Raw genomic sequence first — 17092 nt, forward strand, 5'->3', positions numbered from 1 at the left:
ACTGCAACTGTCATAAATGAGTCAGTTGTCTAAATTTTGATCATGTGACCATAAGGATGCTGTAACTGTCGTAAGTGGGAAAAACGATCATAAGTCACTTTCTTGAGTACAGTTGTAACTTTGAACGGTCACTGAATGAACTATTTTAAGTTGAGGACTACCGGTACAACAGGCATACTTGCTAAAAATTATTTTTCCAATCCATTAAGTCTTCCAACAACATAACACTTTGCTTTTATATAGATTTACTGGTCACAATAGCAGAGAATTGTGAAATAGCAATAGCAATAGACTTATATAGACTTATATGCCTCTTTACAGCCCTCTCTAAGTGCTTTACAGAGTCAGCATATTGCCTCTAACAATCTGGGTCCTCATTTTATCAACCCTGGAAGGATGGAAGGCTGAGTCAACCTTGAGCCAGTGAGAATCAAACTGCAGGCAACCAGCAGTCACCAGAACTTGCCTGCAGTATTGCATTCTAACCACTGCACCACCACAGCTCAAAGCTGAACTCATAGCTGAAGGACATCAGGTTGAATAATGCTGCTACAGAAAATTCACTGCACACATTAAATTTGTTTATATCAGTGAGGTGGTGATTACAAAATTGAACCTTTTCATGGACATACTACTATTTGAACATATACTGTATGTCAAAGCCATTCAAAATGATGAACTAGCCACCATGACATCCTAGTTTGAATAAAGCCTTACAGTAGCGTGTACCCATTAGTAATTTGTATTGATGCATTATTTTCCACAGTGAGGAAGAAGCTAACTTTACAGAAACATAAGGAGAGATATCAGTCAAAGATAAATTTTGTGTTCAAGTATTTTTAAAAAAACGATTGGCATCATTGTGCAGGGGGGGGGAGTTGCTGTATACATCTAAGTAATAACCATAGATCATTGAAGCTTCAATGAGTTATACTTAATGGCTTGTAGAAGTTAATAAAAGAAAACTAGAGACAAACATAACTAATCTATTACTCCAGGATGAAAAATCTTGCTGCAGATTAAAGCAGGAATGGAAAACCATTTTGACCACCCAAAATTACATGAGATTTTAGCACTAATAAATTGAACCCATAAACCAAAGCAGCAAGGCAATCTCTTTCAGTGTGCAATAGCAAAGCTATCTCCGTTGTCAGAAAGCCTGTATCATTTTGTAAAGCAATGGCCAGAAGCTACATAAAACTGAGAACTTGTTAGCATAAGACAGTATTAATGTCTCACTTTAACTTTGTATGTTGTTAAAATAATTTTGCATTACTATGAAGAAAACCAGAGATGGAGATGTACAATCTTGGAGATCTTACACCAGACTTATTTTGTCATATACAAAAGATTTTATGGAATTAATAATCTAGAAAGTATGCACCCAATCAGTTCATTGGACCAATGACATTTTCAGACCTAACTTACGTAGTGAAGCTATCATTCAGTGGCTAGAAGTAATTCACTATACTGAAATGAGAATCTATCAGTGGATAAATGGAGTCTCTTTATAGAGACACATGCCAGGAGAAACAAGTTGTCTGTTAGTAATGTAAAAAATTTTTTTACAGAAAACAATTCAGAATTATTGTACGTGTATATTTAACATTAATCCTCTAATTCCCTCTCTCAACATGTTTAAAAACAGGGGACAGAATTTATAATGGTATGTGCATATATGCTGAAACTGAAAACTACATATTATTTGCAAAGGCAATTTATAAGTGGAAACATGAATAAGAGGAGCAAATAGCGTCAGGTACATATGGCATTTGCTAATTTAAAATATTTAACCTAATTTAAACATTCACTATTTCCAATTTGAGAATGCTTGCAGGATTGGGATTTGAACACTATACAAATAAACCATTTCAATGATTTTTCATGTTTTGAGTGAGCTATGGCATTATACCTATGCTCCGTGTAATGTACAATCTTAAGGTATTCCCTTTTTTAATTTCAATATTGCCATATTTACTTTGAACAAATTATTATATTGGAAATGTTTTGGAGCAAGGAGAGCACATGTCAAGAAGCCTGAGAAACAGTAACATTCTTGTTGCTGTTGATGAAGACAGAGTTGTTTGACCTATCAGTGTATTCACATCACATAGTAGTGGTGTAAGACTGCTGACCTTGGAAAACGTTATCCATATTTTTTTTGGGGGGGGGGGGAGAGCAAATGGATGAAAAAGTTAGCCAAGACAACTTTGGGTGATATCCAATTAAGGTTTTTTTGCTGACAAATTGCTCCCTTGTACCAGGGAGAGTACAGCAATTTCCTCCCTCTGAAGCAACTTTTCACATGTTCTTAACAGCTGCTTAGGGGGCATTTTCAAAGCAGAATTTGAGCAACAGAGGAGGGGGCAGCTGGGGAGGTCAAAGAGGGTTAGAGATCCTCAGATCTGTTCATAGCTGGGCACTGGAAAGATACATTTTTCAAAGACATCTCCTTTGCTCTCCTTCCCAGGACTTTTCTCTATAATTGTTACTATGAAATTGGGAGAGGAGCTTCCTTCTTCCTGTTTTTCCACTGACATACTAAGCATTCATCCTTCTACACACACACACACACACACACACACACACACACACACACACACAACCAACAAAGATTTTCTCTTTACTTAGTGAAGGTGCAGCTGCTGATGAACTAACTGACATATGAGTTTCTCATTTGTGGGACCCAAGACATCTCTATTTTCTGCAAAACTGAAGGCACCAGTTTGTTTTGAAAAATAAGCATTTTAGACAAAAAAATACTTGAGATCCGAATCAAATGTGTCTAAATAAATCATCTTAAAAAATAGTATATATCCACAATATCTTCTTACAGCTGGTTTCTCAATCTAACTTGTTATAATCTCACCTTTTATTAGCTTTGCAAACCAAAAGTTGTAAAGCACTTAGTTGTAAACTTTGTCTTACTATATCCTAAAATGAACCATGAGATATTCTGAATTTTGTTAATAGTTTTCAATCTGAAGCATGTCCTATTTTTTCATATATAAAGTAACTGTGGCATAAATTTATAAATTTAATAAATAAATAATGTTAGCTTTTCTCCATTTGTATTTGCACATAGATAGAAATTCTACAGAATTGAAATAGGGTTAGCTGCATCTTATTTTACTAAAAAGTCACTTTCATATTTATGGAAAGAACTATTTATATTTCTTATGCTTTCATTTGGATATAAGATGAGAATGTAACAATTGTTCAACATGATTGTTAGATGTGATTGGACAGCTCAATAAAGCAGTAATAACATAGTAAGAAAAGTTGTATAGTTAATTTCATAAGGGGCAGGAATTTGAGGTCAAAATATTTTCCAAGATGACTTTTTTTTCTAAAATGTTATTGTCAAAAATTATTTATTCAATGGAACTTTTAGACCAACTGTAACTCTTCTAAGAAAAGAAAAGCTGGACCTAGAGCTTTGATCCAAAAGAAGTGTAGGTGAAGATAAACTGAGGCACTCCTCGATTTTTATGACTTTCTGTTTGAGAAACATTGTGTACCAAATTTTGCATACACTGGGTATTCATTCGTGCTCTGCATAACTTTATATTCTACATGCAATGCAAAGTATAACACACTCTAACTTATGGAAAGGTTGTACATATTAGAAATTAGGTAAAAGAAGAGTTCTGGTGTAGGTATGGCAAGCAAAAACTGAAGCACCAGTAAGTAGACCACTCTTCAGAACGTCTCTATACAGGAGAGGATGGGAGATTACTCACATGCGTTCTTTTAATCTTAATTGTCCCTTGCTCTCTTTCATCGTAGTGTTTACAACTGTATTTTCTCTGTATACACATTATATAATAACATCTTTCTCCATTCTCACTTGTTCAGCAATCGTTCTTTTATAATTTTCCTCATCCACAGTCTTTTTCACTTCATCATTCAACGAAAGGTCTCTCTTCATAATCCTTATAAGCACCCACACTCTTCTGTGGCAATTTCTTCCAAGCATCTTCTCCATCCTCTTCTCCTTGTGCTTTCTATTCACTCTGTGGACCTTCTAACACTTTTTCAGACAGGACTTGGGTTTTCTTCCTGCAGTCATTCTATTTTCACTCTTTTTTTATTTATTTCTCCTGATTCAAACAAACTGGATCCAAAGTATTATTTTCACCAGAAATTCCTCTTAAATTTCACTCAAATTTCCACTTAAAATTGAACCATCAAATTTATTTGATTTATATTCATTCCACAGAATTCCCTATAAAAATTCACAATGCTCTGGTTTAAAGGGACAAAAAATAAGCAAAACTTACCTGAGAGTTTAAAACTAATTAATTTTCGGCAGTGCTGACCTGTAGAAGCACCGTCAGTGCCTTCTGTCCCCATCTAAAAGACAGAGGATATTTTATGTTGTATTTTGCAGTTCAAAATATAAGCAAAATCTGAAAAAAACCCTTTCTAAATATAGAACAAAGTGATTCATTTATTAAATGCTTAAAATACTTTCTATATAGGAATCAATTAATGTAAGTGCACAAAAAAATAGGTGAACTAAATATCCTTTGTTGTACCAGAATTACTAATGAGAAAACAGGTGGCTTTTGTGGAATATCAGTATAGGGTTTTTTTGTTTTGTTTTGAAATACCATTTTGGTTTCTGTGGCACACATATTGATTTATTATTGAAAAAATAACAAGTCAGTCAAGGTTATAGTTTTAGTTATTGTTTTGATCCAGCAGGGGATGAACAGTTTGAGAAGAGAAAAATCAGTCTCTCTTACAGCAAATTCAGTTGAGCATTGAATCCAAATAAGACTATGAAAAATATGAGGGAATTATCATTGTGGTTGGATAAAATCTAAGATATGCTAAATTTGAAATATAAAAAATAAAAATATATTAAAATTAAAGGGATCACAGCATCTAAGCATACTCAATGGTTTCTACAGATGATAGAATTTTGACCATCAAACTGAAAACAGAACAGAAAAAAACTTGACTTGGGAATTGTGACTTGGCTTTCTTGCTGGTTCAGTTCTCAACAGCAATATTCTCATTCCAAATTTCACCCATTGTTTATATTCTTGGCATGCTGATATATAGAGATTAATTATTAGATAAATAAGCTTGTTTTATTTAACCTTAAGGTCCAGGTTAGAAAGGGCAGAAAATTGAGGAAGTGACAGCTAAAAAGACAATTCTAAGCATCTGCCTCAGCGGATCTGAATCTCTAATAGAAGAATAGGAGAGACATAAATATGCTTTATTGTGGTAAGTTTTATTTTCTCCAAATAGTTGTTTTATACAAATAAATACACTGTTCCTCCTGGTTACTGCTAAATTTACAGGGAAGATGGTGAATCTTGTTATCTACTGAATTATGTATACTGATATATAGGTTATATTATTATTGTTGTTGTTGTTGTTGTCATATTTAAGAGTCATGTTCATATTATATCAGAAAATGATATATCATTTTCTTTATCAGATGTCTACCCACCTTGCTCAAGGAGCTAAACATGATTTAGGCAAGGATGTTTCTTAATTTTATAACAACCCTATGAAATTAACCTGAATAATAATGACTATCCCATCTTAACTATTATACCGCATGCTATTATACTATTGTTTATTTCAATAGTGCACAATTATTTGCTGGCCAATAGCAGCACTTTTTAAATCAACTTTTTCAATGATCAGGGGTTGCCAGCAGTGACATCACCAGAATAAAGAGGACTGGAATCTTCAGGTTTGGCGGAGGCATGATTCATTTATTTTACCTATTTTGTTGAGAATAGCAAATTGCACTGCTCTTATTTGTGTCTGCCACCAAATACTAGCTAAACGGCTTCTGAGACCAACAGATTTTTTTTTCTTATCAATCTTTTCAAAGAGAAAAAGGTCCATTTCAATATTTTCTTTGTGTAAACTGAGTGTAGAAAATAGTTTCCTTAATCTCCAAATGCCTCCAAATAGTATGAGTACCTTACTGCAAAGCATAGGGAAGCCAGTTACACTTCTAAAACTCAGGGTGTAATTATCTGAAATTGAATACAATTGCAGTTGGGCTTCATCTGCATTTTGTATTCTACAACAAATTGTAATTAAATATGCATACTATGTTTCAATGAATTGTACAGAACAATAAATGCAATCATTAAAATATCTTGCTTATTCAGTAAGGTAGTTTGAAGAAATTTTTAGTTTTTCATTTCTAAGGTTGGCTACTGCCTGAACTAGATCCTGCAGTTTTCTTTGCAAGATGTTTCAGAAGCATTATCTGCTTCCCAGGACAAGAGTGTGTGACTGGCCCAAGGTCACCCAGCTGGCTTTGTGCCTAAAGGAGGACTAGATTTCACAGCTTCTAGCCCAGTACCTTTAACCACTGTATTAAACTGACTCTCAACCACTGCATTTATAAGCCTTTTTTAAAAAAGGAATTGGGTCAACAACATTTGATGTAATACTAGTATCTCTAGATATTCCAGATTCTGCTAGGCAGAATCTGAGATGAGGTTGCTAGCCTGCTCTTATCTATGATTCAAACATATACATTTGTAATGAGTATACATTTAGCCAAAGTTATGGGGCCTTTTTTTTTTAACTCAGGCCAGGTGCATGCATCAATACTAAAGATAGCTTTGCTAACACAGCCTTCTTGAAGCCGAGTCTAATCAGATTTGTTGCACCAGAAAATCTACAGTCCTGGTCAGCCTCACTGATGTTCAAAGCATACAACAGATACAGCGAACACCTCAGGATGACAGCAAGTTGGGAAAGGCTATTCTGATTGTACTGTTTCCACCACCAAGGTTTTCCTGAAATGGCTTACCATTGCCTATGTCAACGCTGTAAACATTGGATGTTCCCGCTCTGACAATTGATGGAAATCACAGCCATTTTCTCTTTGCTTTTAACATGCTTTTTCTTCTATTTAGAAATCAGGTGCAGAAGGGGGGTTGGGATGAATGCTTGAACTCAGCTAGCCATAATAATAAATGCTGCTTTGTGGGAACCCAAGGACGAATTGATAACATTTTGGCGGGCTGAGGAGCTGGGGAGAAAGCCCATGTTTCAGGCTAATTGGAGAATGTGATTTATGACTGCTTATTGGGGGTGGGAACTGCAATTTGTTACTTTGTATCGGGGGAAGGGAAACTAGTTTCAACTATGTAGTGCTGATACTTTGTTTCCTGCATAAAATGTTCTTTGAGGAAGAATTCTTGCCTTGAAGTTCTTTTGATGGGTTTCATCTATCAGAACCATGATGAGAGTTGAGAGTGTTTGTGACTAGCCAAAGTCACCCAAGCTGACACTGTGCTCAAAGCAGGACTACAATTCAGAGTCATACGATTTCTCGCCTGCTGCCATAGCCACTACATCAAATTGGTTCTACAAAGTTGTTAAGCTACCACAATATTATTTCATAAATAAAAATGAATCGGGCAGGGAGAAGGAAATAAGGAGAAGGAAACATGTTTTATTGTGATCAGCTCAGCCTAAGGTGACCAACTTTCTTTTGCCTCCAAAGTTAAGGGGATTTAGTTCTGGTTAGTGCTTGGATGGGGCAGCGTACAAGGGCATTCAGAGCTCGCTCCAGATTGCCAGCTGGAATCAAATCCTATTCAGAGGCACATTTAGCTTTATTCAGCCTTTAAAAAAGCAGGCTAGCAAAGGTCAAGGAGGCATAATTATGATATTCTATAGTCTAGTACAGGGGTAGGCAACCTTGGCTATTTTATGACTCACGGACTTCAACTCCCAGAATTCCTGAGTCTGGGAGTTGAAGTCCATAGTCATAAAAGAGCCAAGGTTGCCTACCCCTGGTCTAGTAGGACCTCAGAGATGGCATCTGCTAAACCAGATTTTGAGAAGCCGTTAAGCTAACACAAACAACCTTATTTGACAAAACAAAATGATAAAATTCAAGATACACTAAAATTAAATAGTTTAAGAATAAATGAAATGTAACTTTTAGCGGCAAAATATCACTCAACACCTCTTTATATAGATATCTTCATTAAATCAGATAATTCATTGGAAAATACTGTCAACCTAAATTAACAGGTTTAATGTTAGTGTTAAATAGATTGATCTATTGTAGGCAATATATATACTTACCATCACAGCAGGGTTTTTCACAGTGATGCATGGGGTTGTTGCACGTTGGGCTCCACTTATACCATGGTAGTATTTAAAGCAGATTTTTATTTCAGCTAAAAGAAAAAAAAATGAAGGGAAAGAAGTATAAGAATTTATGCACAATTCATAGTAAGTGAAGATAGTCAATGGAACAGCTGCTTTGGTAGCAATAGCCACAATTCATTGAGACCATATTACTTAAATTGTAGCAATTTGATTAAATAATGAGATCATTAGTCTAATAATTGTTTCTCCAAAAGAGATGCCCTTGAAACCTTTGGCAGCAACACAGATATTATTAAGCTGTTGAAACTATACAGATGCCAAAATTAAAATTAAGCAGCCCAATTAAGAAAAGGATTTCAGCTTTTTCCTCCTTTGCTTTCCACATCTATTTCCCCTCCCCCCAAGTTTGTTTTTAAGCAACTGCAAGAACCTATACCCATCTTTTTTCCTGAACCCAAGAATCCAAAACTGTATCTGTTTCACTGTAATACATTGTCCCTTTTTGAGCCAGTAAGTCAGAATTCAATCAGTCACAAGTCAGAAGGCCATGCCTAACAAATAAAAATGGCAGGAGGCTGCAGCCCAGCCATTTTTAAATATGATACTTGCCATTCAAAAAGGCAAAGGTAAGTTGGTAGGTTGATAATAAGGGTCCTGAGGGGCTACAGATTGGCAGGAATATTCCCACTCATTCACTTCCTGCTGAATTGGAAGTTTGTAACAGACATTTTAGGAATAGCTAGCCCTCATACGCTTTCAAAAGTCCAGATGTGCTTACTAGTCCAAGATTAAGTTCTAGACAAGGTAATTATCAGCTGCAATATCTTCTCAGAGTTGTTTAGATTTGGGTGGCAATTTGAATATATAATAATTATTATTGTTGTTGTGTTGCTTGCTACTTAAGCTCTACATTTTAGTACCCCAAATTAGAACTTGAGAATCAAGAATCTGTGCAGAATACATTTTTAGCACTTCACTTTTTCTTCCACACTTCCTACGTGAATTACAAATTTCATCCCAGCTGCTATAACGAATTGATCAATTATTGTTCCAAACTACACTTGAACGTTACAAAGAGAACACAAGGCAAACAAAGGGAACAGGGCAGAACATCAAGCAGGCAGGAAGGAGTTTTATCAACATTACACAAGCATCAAAATGTTCTCTTTGACTCAATTCATACAAATTCTCCCTGTGGAAATAGTAATATAAATGATGAACTGCTGTAAATACATATCTATGACTTAGTACCAGAGATAGAGACCATTCAACTTTATGGCCAGTTCCCACAAGCTTTAGTACTATTTCTTTCATTACAAGAATTAATTCTGTCAACTGATTTTCCTCAGGGGGAAGACAAAGTCTTGCCATTTTTATTGACTTTCAATTTTAATGAATCATAACAAAGGATATGAAGAAAATAAAAAACGTACTTAAGCATCTAGCCAAAATATTAATTCAGAATTGCAGCACAAGATAATATAAATTTGTTTTCCTTTCTAAGGCATGAAATGTTATTATATCTCTACTCTTACACAGTCATATAATCAGAGGAATAAAAAATTTTAAAAATCTAATTTTATAGTCAACATTGTACACTTCCTTAGCTGAAACCAATGGTGCTTTGAAAACTTTTAAACAGAAAATGCTTACATCAACATGAATATAAAAATGTAGGGTCATTTTGGTCATCCCAACTATTATCATACTAAGATAAAATGTAAAAGGAGAAATGAATAATTATGTGTTGTCAGTTATTTATAAATAAGTTTGTTCAATAATCACCTAGAAGCCCTACTCCCTAAGTAATCTACACTCCTTAGGTTTAGTTCCTGCTACGTCCCTTCCATTTTTAATTACCAGCACAGAAGCATTAAATCAAATCCTAATTTATGGCACTAATAGGAAGGAAGAAGAATGGATTGTGTGGATTATCTGATAACGTTTAGTAGTATGCATTTCTTCACTGGGCTCCGTAGGAAAGGATTCTCCTCACAGGAGAGGAGATATTATGACTAACCCTACTTTCTCATATTGGAATTCTTTCCATTAAAACAAAAACACAGGAGAAAGTCTATAAATAGGTTCCATATTTGAAAACTAAGTTATTTGTTGGGGGTTCTTATATCATCCCCCTTTAAATAATAAACTTTATTAACATAAGGTCAGAGGGAATTGTTCCATTGCTGTTCTTCTCTGCTCTTGATTGTTGCTCAGGGGTTTTGATGAGATTTATCTTAAATCAGATATCTGAATAAGAAATGACTTTTTGGAAGAGTATGGAAGTATTTAAGTAGTATTGTTCTGTCAACACTACTAAGAACATCTTAGGAAGACTATAGATCAGAATTATGACAATTCAATGCAATAGCCATTTGAAATTCCAGTATATGCTGTACCTATATGTCTATGAAAATGTTGCCAAAAATGGTATGAAAGTTGCTGCCTAGTCCACCAGTCTAGAGTGGACTGAGTGATATAAAAGGAATAGACTGAGCAAAGCAAAAAAGTAGGACCAAAAATTTCTATCTCCTACCCTCCATTTCAGAGGAATAATTACTCATATAACCTAAAAAGTATGGTTAATTACAATACCACCTTTTTTATTTTTATGCCATGGAGACCATCCCAGGGAACTCCAATGGTTTTCAAAACAGTTTGGGAGGATACATGTAGCCTTGGGACTGCAGTTTGCTCATTCCACTATAGACAATGCATCTAGAATAAAAGTTGAATGTTTTATTTATTTATTTCAGGTATTCTAGAAATGAGAGCACAAAGCTTTTAATCACATGGGGAAGCAAGCCATATTACTGAGCTTCAGGATACCAGCTTATCCTCCATTGAAGCTAGGAAGAAAAGATGGGTTCTGCCTTCTAAAACATAATAGGGAGAGCAATCGTTTTATAAAACCACCGTTAATTTTAATGTTTTTATATTCTTGTTTTCATTGTACTGTAAGCTGCTCAGAATTGTTTGGAATAGCGAGGGGGTGGCATATAAATTTAATAAATACATAAATAAACAGTAGTTTTAATAAAAGAGCAATTTGCCATATTATCATCATATAACAAGTAATATTCCTTCAGCTTTTCTATGGAGGAAGGGAGCTCTTCTTTGCTTATCAGACATTGTCAAAGCCACAAGAATTTCAATTGGAAAGTTCCCATTTTATTCTTTTTTTCAGAGTATGGGGAGGGCCATACTTCTCAGCTCCTCTAATAGCATTAATGCTGCGGTACAAATTCAGCCTGTCTTTTTAACCAATGATAGCTGGAGGGCAAAGGCTTATTACACTGATGATCAAAGGTTTGTATTTGACAGCATTATCATTCCTTCTTCCTCTAACTCCCCTTCATGTTCTCTTCTGAATTATTTAATCTGAGTACCACATTCCTGTGTTTGGATTCTTTTTCATCCACCAAGATGATTATAAACCATGACATAACAAAGTCACCAAAAAGATTCATCAGAACATCTGTAAAAAATATTATGTGCCAGTACTGAAAAATTGGTGGAAACAGATTTGAAAAAAGTAGTTGAAAAAAGACCAGGTGGAAATATTATGGGATTTCTGAATACAAACTGATGAAGTTCTTAGGGCATAACACAATTGATTTTTCTATGGTTGAAAGGAAGAAAATGTTGATAATTGATGCAATACCAGAGGATGGTAGAAGACAAAGAACTGGAGAAGATCACAAAGTATCAAGGTCTGAAAACTGAAACAGAAAGATTATGGCATTAACCAGCCATGGTGGTCCTGGTGGTTATTGGCATACAAAGTGCCCTACCAAAAAAATCATGGGCGGCACTTAGAAAATATGCATATTGACAAAATTTCCATCTGTCAAATATAGAAGGATATCACACTGTATATACTATGCCAATACATTATGACATCCTACAGAAGAATTTGATGCATATAAAGGCCAACCTCAGTTAAAGAATTGACAGCTATAATTTCACATTGTTGTGAACAGATAATAATAGAGTGGTACTTTGGTACTCATTGATACTTGGTTCCAGTAGGCGTGATGAGTATCAAAAATGATGAATACTAAACAATTTGTTCCCATCAGGAATAATATAATGAGTCACAAGGCAGCTGACACTGACAAGTTCTAATTTGTGCACTGAGTACCAAACAATGAGAACCTAGATATCATTTTTGTATCAAAATGCATTGAGTACTAAATTGGATGTGTTTCAAAGTAATTGAGTATTGAATTTATCAGACTCGAATACTCTAATTTTACAACAACAAAAAAAGCCATCCTGCTTGGAACAGCTTATATTTTTAATGCTACCTTCATAATTATTAGGTCCTTGGTTAGCACTTGAGTTAATAAGTTTCCACCCATCTTATGTATCTAATTGTAGATATAATAACAATAACAACAATAATAATAATTTGTTCTGACAATTTATACTTGTCAAAGCTCTAGGATAGTTAACAAGAACTGTAAAGCAAGTAAGGTAAAAATATGAACAAGATGTTAACAGATTTCTTGATACTTTCACAATTTAGCTGAACCTAAAACAAGAAATGCAAGAATTTAAAGAACAAAAGTTAATGTATGAATTGGAATGTAGACATGACAGAAGGAAGGATATAGTTAGTAAGAATATCTAAGTTTGCAGAGTTGAAGTACAAGGCATAACCTAGACTTACTTTAATTTCCTTTTCTGTTTTCTTATCTGCTTGATCCAGTTCCTTTTGCTTACTACTTCTTTCCCTTTTTTCTACAGTTTTAATAACACTACTTGCCTCAAAATTGAATAAGTTAATACGTATATGTAGGAATTCACTGTTTATCTACCAATATTTCTCAATCAACATTTTATATTGCCATTGTCTCTTGCCTGATAAGATTTTGAGAGGATATAAATTCTAGGGAATACTAAAATGCTTCAGAAACTCATTGCAAAGATTCCAAGGATTCCTCTAGAAATGAGTTGTTCACATATATACATTCTGTGTTATCAGAAGACTTACGTTCCATGAAATAGGGACCAGGTTCAATTCGCCATATGATCTGCCCTTTCTGTGTTCCAGTTACACCACGGTTTTTGGAATCCCAGAAATTTGCTGGTGAGTTCTCATCTGAAAGGGAGAAAAATCTATTAAAATATTACATCTATATCTTAGTGCTAGGGAAATTAATCCATGTGACACAACTGAAAGTCTGAAACTTTTTTTATTTCAGCTACAGATTGTAGTGGATGAATGATCATCTCCCATGGAAACTTCCGTAAAGAGTTAAAATAGTAAAATCAATATTGAGATAAATGAGTAAATAAATAAGTATAATTTTTGCATTTCAATGATAATGCTGAGTCTCTCTCTCTCTCTCTCTCTCTCTCTTGAAATAACAACAGGCATGATCACAATTAATATTTAATTAATCTCATTCCTCTGAAAACAAAACCAATCATTCTCAGTCATTTGGGCAAATGAAATTGTTGTTTTTCCCCTGGAAAAAAAAATATTACTGCACAAAGGATTTCCCTTTGATAAAGCTCAAAATGAATAATGTAGCAAATATAATGAAATCCTTCAGTTTTTAGGCAGAGGAAGGAAATATTTATATTTTTACCACTTGCCATAGTGACTCTGAGTGACTAACAACCCTTAACAAATAACAATCAACAAAACTAAAATAAAAAGCAAAATGCATTCTGGTCAGCTATAACATCATCCAGCCCCAGGAAATGCACATTTAACATTCCAATCCATATGAAAAAGGGTTTTAATGTTCCCCCCCCCCAAAAAAACAGCAGGTTTTGGGGCCAATAAAGTCTTGGTGAGGGTCACTCCAAAGGATGTATGCTATCTTTTCCAAGTTAGACTTCTTAGATCTAACTAGATGATATTGGCACAACAAAGAGTCTGGGGCATGCCCAGGCTATGGAAAGGATTATATAACTGGAGATAGGCAGTCCTGCAAATAACCCAGTCTTGTGTCATGTAAAGCTTTATAAATGATAATCAGCACCCTGAATTGCACGTTGTAGCCTACTGGGAGATAGTAAGCTCGCAAAGCAGTGATGTTTCATGGGCATGCCATAGTATGTCCATAACTACCCATGACACTGCTTTCCAGGCCAATTACTGCTTCCGAGTTGTCTTTAAGGTCACCACATAAAGCACATATCGCTGTAATCCAGCTGGGAGGTGAATAAGGCATCAGTGATTACAAGTAGAGCCTTCTGGTTATGAACAGGCACAATTAGCATATCATTTGAAGTTGTGCAAAGGCCCTCTTGGCCATAGCTGCCACCTGTTCCTCAACAAAAGTCAAGAAGACCCCTAAATATCAAAACGCTTCTGAGCAGGATAGTAAAGCCTCCTTCTTAGATATGACAAAGCAGAAGCTTGTGAAATGTTTCACTAAAGGCAATAATTGCACTTCAGTATTAAACGGTAAATCCCTCTGCCCTGACAAGGGCCAGCAACAGCAACCGTTTTCTAGGTTGAAGCTCCAGAAAAACACATCAAAAATAGTAACAGAATGCATGCTTGGTAATTAGAAGCGTATTACTATATGTACCTTTCAAGATAGGAGCTCTCCGCTAGTCCATAATCTTTTCTAAATCATAATAAAGGTGTTGATTAAAAGATTAAAATGTTCCAACCTTTGACTAGTTGGGGAAAATATATATATTTTCTACTGCTTCTCCCTAAGGAAGACTTAGGAAGGTCTTACTGAGTAGGCTTGGAAGCCATATCTGTCCGCAACAGATCTCCATTATATCTGTCATACTACTTTTATCAATACATGGACTTTATCAGGGCAGGAACAACGATATCATCATCTGCCAAAATGCCTGATAATGAATGGATTTCCAGAAAGCGAATGAGGTGAGCCTTTCAAGTTTTTCTATTATTGTTGCAGATTGACATTCAGGAAGTCAAAGAATGGAGAAAGTAACACAGCAGAGACACTTTGTGGTTCCTTCTCATTGCTGGGCATAAATATTAACACACTTTTATATTTATCTTAAAAACTAAATGTTGCATTTGAGTTCTGAAAGTGGTATATTAATGTTTACTGAATTTTAAAATTTGTTATCTATTGCAGGCAAGTAAAGTTCACCGGAGATTATTCCCGGAAACTGCACTCGATAGTTGCTTTGTTTTTAGATAACTAAGATTTATGATGCTCTGCAGTACTGGATGGTAGGGCTCTGCCCTTGTGCTTCCAGAGAGGTAGAAACCACAGAACACGTGGTTCTTCTCTCCCAGTTCCCGGCACCAACATGTTTTCAATGTCTTATTATAAGATATCTATTTGATGAGTTTTTCTTGTCATGGTTAAGAGTGGTTTGTCTATCGAATAAAGCCATTTGAAATTTGAGAATATAACTATAGCATGTACAATCTCTGAATTATAGTCAATAGTTTTGTGGCATCTGTGAAATCATCCATATAACATAATAAGTTGAAAAAAAAACCACAAGTTCAATATGCAATTAGAACTGGATAGGCAAATTCACCAGCAAGGATCCTCTAAGACAGTGGTTCTCAACCTTTCTAATGCCGTGACCCCATAATACAGTTCCCCATGTTGTGGTGACCCCCAAGTGGGTGTGGCCACCAATAAGAGGGAGTAGGACAGCTAGGGAAAAGGGAACAAAATGGTGGACAGCATGATTTGGCGACCCCCATGAAATGGTCGTTCGACCCCAAATGGGGTCCCGACCCACAGGTTGAGAACCACTGCTCTAAGAATTAAACTCTGGTTCAGTCCATGTAGACTATTATTTCTCACAGTAGTAAGAACTTCCTTATAACATTTTGGTTCCAACATAAATAGCCTTTTGCAATTTAAATAATCCAAGTAGGATTAAACACTACGGTAATTAAATTGATTTTGCTTCTTCCAGTCATTACCTCCATTGCTATTAAGACTAATGCTGCGAATAAGATGGACACCATTTCTGTTCCCAAAGGAATAAAATGAATCTGGGGAAGAGGACTTCATTTAATTTGCTATAGAAAAAAAAAACCAATTAGGAACAAGACTTTTTACACTTTAACACATATAAGCATTAAGAGACAGGAAAAGGAAACAACAGCTCTTGTATCACAGTTCCACTGTGCTTTTTTAGCTATATAGCTGCTATATTATGGTTGTAAAATGAATGACTGCATAATTAATCAATTCCTAAAAGAAAAGTGTTCCACTCTTCTTGAAAAGTATTCTCCATACAGATTCTTCTTTGAGGCAAACACTACCACCACCCTACCATATTAATTGAGCCATAATTTCAGTAAGTGAAACTACATTATTTTTTACATTTGGACTCATTCTAACAACTATAACTGAAAGTTCAAAATAAATACTTTCATAACATCATCCCATATTCAGAAATAAGGCAGAAGTAAGAATCACAGAACCAAAGAAAGAACCACAGAAATATAGCCTAACCTTATTAAACATATATCTGTCCTGTTATAGCGAAGTCAAGACAAACAAAAATAATAATTACAAATGAATAAAATTTGACCTGGAATGGAGCTGTGAGATTTTAGAGTTCTGATTCTCACTTTCACTATGTAATATTTATTATTTTCTATTGGGGAAGCCCCACGACTCCATCATCCAATAGTTGCTATCCTATATTTTTTCTAGATTTCTTTCAGTTTGTTCAGTTCACAAAAAAAGAATTTTAAAGGAAAAGCAGAGCATTTTTTCTTTAAATGATTCTCAAAATCCATTTGTTACAATTCAGCACATCTTGTAGTTTACAGAATGCAATATTAACAATCTGTCTAGTAACTACTACTGAACATGTTGCTAAAATGATGTCACAAATGTGATTCTAATCATTTAAAAATATAATTAGCATTATTGAATTATCAGGTTCTTATTGGAAGTCCAGCTATTATGATATCATGTCACCCTTTCATTTAAAAAAATTCCTCTACATACATTTTTCCTATGCTTTCTAAGGAAAACCCATTTTA

General features: G+C 34.9%; 1 protein-coding gene across 5 annotated transcripts in view; it reads right to left on the minus strand.

Annotated features, from left to right (window-relative positions):
• The window catches only part of HECW2 (HECT, C2 and WW domain containing E3 ubiquitin protein ligase 2), a 155138-nt gene that overhangs the window by 70906 nt on the left and 67140 nt on the right, over positions 1-17092 (minus strand). For all 5 annotated transcript variants that reach the window (XM_039347961.1, XM_039347957.1, XM_039347958.1 and 2 more), the window contains 3 exons: positions 13118-13225; positions 8092-8186; positions 4284-4356 (listed from right to left, as the gene is read on the minus strand). In XM_039347961.1, coding sequence (XP_039203895.1) covers positions 4284-4356; positions 8092-8186; positions 13118-13124 — 175 coding nt within the window. In that variant the 5' untranslated portion in view covers positions 13125-13225. The remainder of the gene's footprint in view (positions 1-4283; positions 4357-8091; positions 8187-13117; positions 13226-17092) is intronic.

This window comes from Crotalus tigris, unplaced genomic scaffold (assembly GCF_016545835.1).
Source record: "Crotalus tigris isolate CLP2741 ecotype Arizona unplaced genomic scaffold, ASM1654583v1 scf7180000018105.1476442, whole genome shotgun sequence".
NCBI lineage: Eukaryota > Metazoa > Chordata > Lepidosauria > Squamata > Viperidae > Crotalus > Crotalus tigris.